This window comes from Euprymna scolopes, chromosome 4, assembly GCF_053919585.1.
Source record: "Euprymna scolopes isolate OS-2025 chromosome 4, ASM5391958v1, whole genome shotgun sequence".
Lineage (NCBI taxonomy): Eukaryota > Metazoa > Mollusca > Cephalopoda > Sepiida > Sepiolidae > Euprymna > Euprymna scolopes.
Window position 1 is genome coordinate 102,205,015 of NC_136485.1, and position 10,322 is coordinate 102,215,336.

At 40.0% G+C, this 10,322-nt stretch overlaps 2 protein-coding genes across 2 annotated transcripts; both read left to right on the forward strand.

Moving 5' to 3' along the window:
- Positions 1-1,281: 1,281 nt before the first annotated feature.
- LOC145271678 (uncharacterized) lies at positions 1,282-1,626 on the forward strand. The gene has a single exon (XM_080127003.1). It carries the CDS (start codon positions 1,282-1,284, stop codon positions 1,624-1,626), a length of 345 nt encoding a protein of 114 aa, XP_079983129.1.
- A 667-nt stretch (positions 1,627-2,293) lies between these two features.
- Positions 2,294-2,680, forward strand: LOC145271694 (uncharacterized). Its single transcript, XM_080127004.1, has one exon. The coding sequence runs from the start codon at positions 2,294-2,296 to the stop codon at positions 2,678-2,680; it is 387 nt and encodes a 128-aa protein (XP_079983130.1).
- Positions 2,681-10,322: the final 7,642 nt, after the last annotated feature.

Consider the following 10,322-nt stretch of genomic DNA (forward strand, 5'->3'; position numbering starts at 1 on the left):
TAAGATTGACATTGCAGCACTACAAGAAACTCGATTTCTCGACCAGGGACAACTAAAGGAAAAAAACTCATACCTTCTCCTGGACTGGCAAACCTTCTGGTAAGAGAAGCAGGAGTTGCATTTGCAATCTCAAATAACCTTGTGAAAGAACTGGAATCACTACCAACAGAGAAAAGTGATCGCCTCATAACAATGAGAATTCACATTGGCCAGCAAAAGTTACCTAACAATGATTTCTGCAGAGGCACCAACGATAACAAATACCCGGAGACTAAAGAACTATTCTATCAGTCTCTTAGCAATCTGCTTTCTGAGATCCCTGCAGCTGACAAACTCACTGTACTCGGTGACTTCAATGCTAGAGTGGGAAAAGATCATGCAATGGGTAAATTTGGAAAAGGAAAAATGAACTTGAATGGCGAACTATTGCTATCAAAGTGCTCCGAACACGAACTTGCTATAACAAACACGTTCTTCAACTATCCAGACAAATGGTACTGCTCGTGGAAACATCCGAGATCCAAGCATCCCACTCTGTTGGATAGAAGAAAGGACTTTCACAGTACCAGAGCTATGAGAGGAGCTGAATGTTGCACTGATCGTTACAACATAAAACCAAAGCCTCCTCCGTTCAAGAAGAAAGGACCAAAACAACCAAAGAAACTAAATACCGAATCACTAAAGGGCTAAAGCGTGAAAGACAAACTAGCACACAAAATATATGATAGTCTCACAGCACCAACTGGCAACAGTGGGAAACACTGAAAAATGCTGTGTTCACTTCTGCATCTGAAGTCCTTGGTAAACCAAGTAGGAAACATGCAGACTGGTTTGATGAATGCAACAAGGATATCATGGCACTCATTCAAAAGAAAAACCTACTATTTCAAAAGAACCTGAAAGAAAGATGCAGAAGAGCGGCAAGGGACAAGTACAAAAGTGTAAAATCTAAACTTCAAAGATAAATGCGGAAAATGAAAAGCGACCGGTGGACGAAAAAAAGCAGCTAAAATTCAGAACCTGGCAGACAGAAATGACTCTAAAGCGTTCTTTGCATCGTTAAAGGAAGTGTATGGACCACAGGGTGTCTGCTTGGACCCTGTGAAGAGCATTCATAGCGGTGTATTCCATACGGAGAAAAACACGATAATGGAGAGATGGAAGGAACACTTCGAACTTCTGTTGAACCCAGAAACACGTGCTGAAGATGGAGCTGATAACATACCTCAAGTGCCTGTTAGACACCAAATGGATGATTTACCAACAGCAGATTAACTTGACATGGCTATAAAGAGGACAAAGAACGGAAAGGCTGCAGGACCAGACAACATACCACCAGAAGTTTGGAAGCATGGTGGAACAGCCCTGAGAAGTCAATTACTACAACTTTTCCAGTGGGTATCAACAGCAGATGTTCCCCAGGATTTCAAAGATGCCAACATTGTGACAGTGTATGTGTATAAGAGAAAAGGAGAAAGGGCGGAATTCGAGAACCACAGAAGAATCTGTCTGTTGCTTGGAAGATTATGGCCCAAATCCTACAGTATCGACTACAGGCCTTTGCTGAAAACATTCTACCGGAGAGCTAATGTGGATCCAGGGCCAACAGATCCACACAAGATATGATCTTTGCCCTCCTACAATTACATGAAAAGTTCATTGAACAACGTCAACCTCTGATTGTCACCTTCGTAGATTTTAGCAAGGCCTTTGAAACAGTTAATAGAGACATGCTTTGGAAGTTACTGAGACGCTATTGTTTACCACAGACCTTCACAAGAGTACTGCACAGTTGCTATAATGGCATGACTGCTCGCGTTTGCAGGGGCGACGGATGCTCAAACTCCTTTAGCGTTGTACACGGCGTCAAGCAAGGCTGTGTCCTCGTGACAACTCTGTTTACAATCTTCCTTGCTGCTGTCCTGAAAAGCATGTATGAAGAACTCGGTGATTTCTACATCCGAACCAGAAGTGATGGTGACCTTTTCAACCTCAGACGCTTGAGAGCAAAAACCAGGATATGAGTTAGTGATCAATGAACTACTTTTTGCTGATGATTCAGCACTGTGACCCACAGCCTCCAAGCAATGCAAGATTTAGTGATAGCATTTGCCGAGGCATCCAAGAAATTAGGACTGACAGTCAACATCAAGAAGACTGAAGTTTTGATTTAAGACACCCGTGACACAAAGATTAATTCCAGAGAAGTACTCCTGAATAGTACTCAATTGGAGGAAGTTGAACAGTTTACCTGGGCAGTACCATTACGAACACAGGAAAAATCGATGAAGGAATGTCAAAACGGATCCAAGCGGCTGCATCAACCTTCGGAAAATTGAGAGACCATCTGTGGAATCAGAGAGGAATCAGATTAAAGACCAAGATAAAAGTGTACGGAGCTATTGTCATACCATCACTCCTGTACAGCTTAGAAATCTGGACACTCTACAGACGCCACTTCAAGAGATTAAACCTGATACAACAAAGGCACCTCCCTCATCTAATGGGCATCTCTTGGAAAAACCATGTATCGAATTTTGAAGCACTAGAAAAGGCTAAAATGGCCAGTGCTGAAGAAATAATCGTAACAAACCAACTGATAGGGACAGGACATGTCACTCGCATGACAGACAACAGATTACCAAAAGCAGTTTTCTTTGGTGAGCTACACGATCCCTAGGCGCATCGAAACTGCGCTATAAAGACATGTTCAAGAGACATTTGAAAAACACAAATCAACTCAACGACTGGAGAAAAAAAGCTGAAGATCGGATAGTTTAAAAAAGTGTGGTATCAGGCGCCGCAGCCGATGCCATTAGAGAATAAAGCATTACTGCTTGGGAAGCAAAAAAGAGCGCGACTACGGGCGCCACTACCCGGATTTCCTGCCATCAGGTGTAACATGAGCGGCCGGTGTTTCAGAGCTCGGATCGGACTCACATCGCACCTTCGACACGGACACTAACCGACCTCTGCGTCATCGTCGAAATCGAGGGACTTCCCGATATATATATATATATATATATATATATATATATGTATATATATATATATATATACCTTTTTAATCTTTTTTAACCAAAAACTTTTATATATTAAAATATATCAAAATATACTATTGAAAATTAAAGTAAAAATTAATTGACTCAGTTATGAAGCTTCATGATTATCAGTTTTCATAATCGGGCATTCCTATATTTTTACAAAATCAAGACGATAAAAAATATAGTTATCATATACACACAAATATTTATATGTTTAGTCTACGTTAAAATATTCAAAAGAAAAAATCATTGAAATTCAATGTGCTCAATAAATACAGGATATTATTTTATTTTATTTAGATAAAATTACCATAAGCCGCCACAATAAATCTACTGTTTTAGTCTGAAAAGATATCTCAAGAATGACAACGAGTAAAACCGGAGGGTTATTGTCATCTGATAATTTCTTTTTAACTGAAACAGTAGATTTATTGTAGCGACATTAATTTTGTTTACCTAAATTTATTTAATTATATATATATATACATTTATATGTATATATATAAATATACATACATATATAAATTAGAAAAAAAGAGAGAGAAAAGAGAGATTTTGCAAATTAAATACTTATTTTTGTCTATATCTAACAAAAAATATTTAGTGACAATCGTTTAGTCGACCGGTTTAAATCCACTATTTATAAATCGACCGCCAGAGCCTCTCAATAAGATCCGTGGGCGTCACTAAACGGTCGATTCCGTTGATCTTATGAAGGATCCACTTATGAATATAAGATGGGAAATGTCATTGTTTTATCGTCTCGGCTGGGCATAAATGTCTCTTATTTTTATTCTCCTGTCATAAAATGCCCTTTGAATTGGTCATATCTTTCTTCTTAAGTACAATAAAAGGGAAAACATTCACGAGTACGTTATGGCCAAAAACAAACCGTTGTCTGGTGTCTGTGTATGAATAATGCTCTCTAAGTATCGAAATCGAAGTACGGAAGGATAAAAGAACTTGAAAGCGTGCAATAAATCTGTCATGAATCGCAAATATACTTAATGTTTCCATCCCCAATAAGTCGCAGTATTAAACAATACATTAGCCTGTACGTACAGTGATTGCCGAATATAATATAAGGAGACTAACATTTTAAAATAAATCGTTTTATTGTTTCATGAAGATTTTACACACACACAAACTTATAAACAGAACATGTGTCTGTGGATCTAGGTTATCGGTTTTATATTTCTCTGCGGAAGTTTATTTCAATTGTTTTTATTTCGTATCGAAACTAGAACGTAAGACACGTAACATTTATTCCCCAAAACAGAGTATTTTAACTCCTTATGAATATCAAAAGCAAAATATAATTTTACTAAACTACGCATCTAAATGATAATCGAATAATAAATATAAGTTAATCGATCAATATAATTTAATCGATCTTGGTCCAAATTAGTATACTAATTTGGACCAAGATCGATTAAATTATATTGATTTTAGAAAATGTCTCAATGTTTAAGCTAAGGAGACTTAAGATATAACATATAATATATAAAGCAGAGAATATTTTTAATTATTGTTTACTGACTATAGAACAAATTTAATTCAAATATGAAACAAATATATGAACTTTCTAATCGGCAGGTTGTCCATATTATCCCATTCCTCTTAAAATACTTTTTAAATATTCCAAAGAAACTGGAATTTGAAGAATATATGTTGGCCCTTGTTTATATATATATATATATATATATATATATATATATATATATATATATATATATATGTGTGTGTGTGTGTGTGTGTGTGTGTATTATTGAAATATTACAAAAAATCGGATGCATTAGAATTTCCACGCGTTTTATTACCTTTTGTTTAAGTCACTTCGGTCAAATATGGTCGACATAACGATCCGCTACACATAGCAACTGTGTTCTAAATTTCATAATAGTCAGTTAATTAGTCACCAAATTTATTCTGTAGATGCCCATTTATACGCATATAAACACAACTTTATATGAATAGTAATATACATGGTGGTAAGTAATCGATGGCATAACTTCGATATTATTTTCTATATGTTCGTATTATTTGAATTAATCTGCTTATTGCTCTCATTTTGAGTGTAATTTGCACAGCCCCTGATGTTGGATACTAGATTTTCTGATAGTGCCGGAGCGCCTTATTGACACGAGACATGGCACTGCGATTTCAGTGTTATAAAATATTAAATATCTCACTGTTTCAATGGAAGAGGAATATATTAGAAGAGCAATAGTTAAAACAATAAAATATTGAAACAAAAATGTAGTAGGCAAAAAAAAAAATGTTCTGTCAGCAACAGTACAACTTCAAAATAGTCAATATCGCCCACCTCCAGAAGAGAGGGAATTCCTGTCCGTGATAACCGTGGTAAAAGAAGACACACTCCAATCGCCAGAAACACCCACACACACAATTTGCAGGACACGGCCGACTCGTCTCTAGCCTCCTGCTTTTATAGTGGCCGGGAATTATCCATTTGCATAATCACATGAGAAAGAAACGTGATTTTCCGAGAGTTGCATGGGGTAAACGCTAATAAAAAACCCCGGACGCCATCTTGGAATTCTCTTTTCCCCCCCAACCGGTGACACAACAGACGTACCCGAGGTAAGCTCTTTTTCCCCTCATTTTAGTTATTGTTACTTCTGCTACAAATATCTACAGAATTTGTATGTTTTGGGTTAAAAACAATAAAATTACAGTTTACCAAACCAATAAGGTTGATCTGGTGCCGTGCCGTCAGATAAATAACAAAGAAAAAGTGATCATACATTTACAAAAACACAGACTATGCATTGACAGAAAAATGCCGTCAGTTAAGCAGTTGAATTCGTTTCGCAACTATGGTAGTTAATTAACACACACGTCGGACTTCTAATCACACTGATGCAGTTGATACACACTGTCGTCGATCTTTTGAACATACTCCTTTTATTGTCCAAGCGTTCGTCATCAGCCAATCGGCGGCCAGAAAAACAATCATCGCTCAATAATCTTACAAAAACCATAGCCGCCATTTTTAATTTCTGCCCTCCCTGTGATCCTCCCAGCAGGTAAGACAACACGCGCAGACACATGGCCGCTTTCTTTTTTCATTCTCTTCGACTTTACACCCCCCTGGACTTCTTCATCTTCATCAGGGCTACTTGGGTCAGTGTCTACAGTCCTACTATCCGGCTGCGCTCCATCTTCATCCAAGCTCTCAGAAGGGGTAACAGACCATTAACGTTGCCAGCAGTCCTTCCATCAAGCTGGGCTCCATCGTCATTGGGGCTCTCAGAAGAGGCGCTGGAACTATCGCCATCTGTGCTGAGGTTCTCAGCCATGTCATCACGGCAATGGGGCATAGATCGGATCCACATTTCATAATTGGATGATTCATCACTTTCGCTGTTCGCCATTTGGTTTGTATCAAGGGCGGGCCGGACATCCCTCACATGCCGTGGAGTACCATCAACCAGCACAGCCTGCTCACTAATTATGCCGGTGATCCGTCCTCTTCTGAAACTGGTCGTACATCGGTTATTGGGAGGGCTTACCCAGACGGTGTCCCCTAACTTGTACCGTCCTTGTGTCCTCTTTTGATTAGGCAGGCAGGCGTCAATGCCCTTAACACGCACTCGATAGCAATGTATCGCATTAGCAGGTGCACTTTCAGCAGTCGCGTCATCCTTTGGTGTTGTATTGTTCTTATATACTGCCTCTGCAATCATACATTGCTTCCTTGCTGCTATTCTCTTCACGCTTCGGTGGCACCGCTCCGCTATACCGTTGCCACTCGGTAAATACGCACACCTGTGTCTAAGCCGGATCCCACACTCGTCTACGAAACGCCTGAATTCTCCGCTGCAAAAGGCTGTGTCGTTGTCAGTGAGAATCTCTTCAGGTGGCCCCGCTCGTAAAATATGAACTCTAATTGACGGATGACACTAGCCGAGTCCTGTCTTGTTAATAGTCGCCAGATCGCAAACCTCGTTGGTCCGCAATCGATCAGTGTGAGGAAGTGCTGACCACCATAATGGGTTATGTCCATGCCTAGTCGGCTCCAATTCTCGTCGACTTCCAGCCGACATTTCTGTTATTTGGTGTGAGCAGGGTCGATTGACTGGCATATTTGGCATTCCTTGACCATTGCTTCTACTTTGCTTTTGGACACTAACGGGTTGGTTAAGTGTACGAAATAATATGTCCGTCTCACTCCGGGGTGTCCACTGTCATGGTGTACCTTCTTGATTTTATCCGTCTCCTCAACAGAGGCAGCACATAAAGACCCTGGTTCGGCTTCTTCCTTCATTGCGTCGAACCATCTCTGGGGCACACGGGTAAGTCTATCAGCAAGATTGCAGGTTGAAGTGACAAGCACCGCATTCACCGATAAGTCGTACTCTTCCACTAACTTCCTTATTGTCTCCAACCTTCGTCTGATTAGCATTTCGGTAGTCACCTTGGTGCGCACTCTCATTTTGCCTGTTAGTGTGTCAAATATGCAGTGGTGTACGTACAGCGAATCTGTGCGTATGCATAATTCTTTGACTTTCCACAGGAGTACCAAGTTTATTCCTTTTATTACCGCATCCAACTCTTCCAGGTTGACGTGAGCAGCAGCATCCATTGGTCGCAACCAGCAGGCGTCCTCAATCACAGACCTGTTCATCTCCAATAGCGCCCCAATCGCGAGGGAGCTCGCATCCACCCACACATTTAGCCTGTCTCCCTGGACGCACCAATCTCCTTTAGCGTGGTCCTCCTGCTTGACTCTTGTGATGTTCTCCTTCACCATGCGCAGCAACAGATTGTCCACCGTTTCGTCATCCCAGCCTTTGGTAACTGCACTCGCCCTCCTCTTCATGATGGCTGTCGCGGCCCGAGTCCATCCACATACTGGTAAGTGTCCCACCAGTTTTCCATACAGGGAAAATATAGCCCGCCTCGTGAGGACATGGGGCACTTCAGGAACTGCAGTTCCACGCTCCCACTTCAAGGTCCCTCGCTCCTGTTGAACGCTCAACCCCAAGACACGAGCGCCATCCTCCAAGCGTTCTGGATCCTTACACATCAGTCCAAGTTCGGCTAGCTTGGCCCTCACACGTGATGACGGCACAATGTCTTCATTCACGTCTATGTCGTCAAGGTATGCTGATGTTCCCTCTTTTACGGTCTTATCCTGTGACAATACAGCATTGACGATCGTCTTCATTATTTGGGGCGCAACGTTCAGCCCAAAGCCCAGTCTTGTGAGGTAATACCTCCTATGGGCAAACACTACCGTCTGAAACGGCCACATTGTCTCGCTAACCCGGACCTGCAGATATGCTCTTCTCAGATCCAATAGGGACACATTAGAACCCAGCTGGCGCCACTCTCGTAGTTTGCTAGCGCACATGTCAGCATCAGCTGTGAACGCATCAACATACGAGTTCAGTTCTTGGTAGTCTATTACCGGCCTGACTTTGGCTTTGTTGTCCTGAGCAACCGCCATTAATAGGCTCAGACCCTTAGGAGGTCCAAGTTTCTTGTAGGAGTAGGGAATCAGCCATCCATCCTCTATCCATTTGCGAAGTTCTTCTTCGTATGCGGGCCTCATGTGGTCAGGCACATGGTATTCAGTTATTCCATTCTTCAGTTTAGCTGGTTCCCGGTTTTCCGACCACTTCCATAAGGCAGTCCAAGCCCTCTTTTGCTCGTCAAATTCGACGCTGAAGTCTGGTTGGTCGATCCTTAGCGTAGCAGACACTGGGGATTTCTCCTGAAAATGTACCGCCCCCGTCGCCGTTATATAGACACCAACAAGGGCTCTGATGGCATCATTTCTGATATAATGGACTGATCCAACACCCCTCAAATGAATGGACTGTTACGTCTAAAAGAAACAAGCAAACTCTCCTCACGTGGGAGACAGAATTTAGTACTAAGCTGTCAATGTACGCTTAGAAATGTGTGTACCTTTTTACCTAAATAAACCCTTTCTGTACAACCCCAGTAATGACTTGTTATTCATATAATCTACGATATAACAACTGGCAACGAAGAATTCGAACGAAACACACTAAAAAAAACAAAGCGAAGGAAAAAGCACACAAGAAGATTAACGAGCAGAAAACAAAAGAAATCCAAAGAAGGAAGAAGAAAAAAAACTTCGACAGAGCCAACATTTAAAAAGTAAGTGTTTCAGTCTGTTACGGTCCTAAAAAATAAGAGAACTTGACATTTTGAAGCGAACATTTTTTTGAAAAGAACATTTAAAAAAAAAAGAAGTGTCCATTTCAAATTTTATTCGGCTGGAAGTATTTTTTTTTCTTTTCGGAAGGAAATTGTGCTTTTAATTCATTGAATTTATAGGACATTTGAGTTAATCTTTTGTTTAATTGTGTGGTTTTGTAAAAAAATAAAAAAATTAACATGGAGCAATTAGCGGAATTTACTAGAACTATGCAATCGGCATTGTTTGCACAACAAAAGCAAATGGAATTACTTCAGCAACAGCAATTGAACCAAAGTGAAATACTACAGAGTATTTTAACGCAGCAGAAAGACTGTCGTTTCACTCCTGAAGGAATAGCAAATTCTTTATCCGAATTTGTATACGAGCCGACAAATGGGTTAACTTTTCCGGCATATTTTCGGAGATACGAAAATATTTTTGCTAAGAGATGTCAGTCTTGGACAGACGAAGAGAAGATTATCCTTCTTCTTCAAAAACTTGGATCTCAGGAAAATACAAAGTATACGAATTTTATCCTGCCAAAGAAACCTGAAGAGATTTCTTTTAGTGAAACAATAAAAATATTGTCAAACATTTTCAGTGAACGAGATAGTCTATTCTATACACGTTATAAATGTTTAAATATCACGAAGCAGGAGGACGAAGATTTTATTACTTATGCAGGGAAAGTGAATGCTCATTGTAAATCCTTTAAATTAAAAGACCTCAAAGAGGATATGTTTAAAAGTCTAATCTTTGTGCAAGGTTTAACAGCCTCTAAAGATAAGGATATTCGTTCAGGGATATTATCCATTATGAACCAAGACACAGAAATAACGTTACAAAAAGTTACGGAAGAGTGTCAGAAACTGTTAAATTTAAAGCAGGACAATACAAGCATCGAAGGAAAAATTTTTGAAGAAAAAAATATGGAAAAAAAAATGGAAAGGGTGATGAAATGTGCACTCTAAAAATCCTGTAAGACATGTGGGGGAAAAAACCACTTCACTAAAGATTGTTACTTTAAATACAAAATATGTAACAAATGTAATAAAAAAGGCCAAAAATCAACGGTATGC

Bases quoted from the DNA above. Each gene is read 5' to 3' on its own strand.
- LOC145271678 (XM_080127003.1), top strand. From the start codon at position 1,282: ATGGCTATAAAGAGGACAAAGAACGGAAAGGCTGCAGGACCAGACAAC.
- LOC145271694 (XM_080127004.1), top strand. From the start codon at position 2,294: ATGTCAAAACGGATCCAAGCGGCTGCATCAACCTTCGGAAAATTGAGA.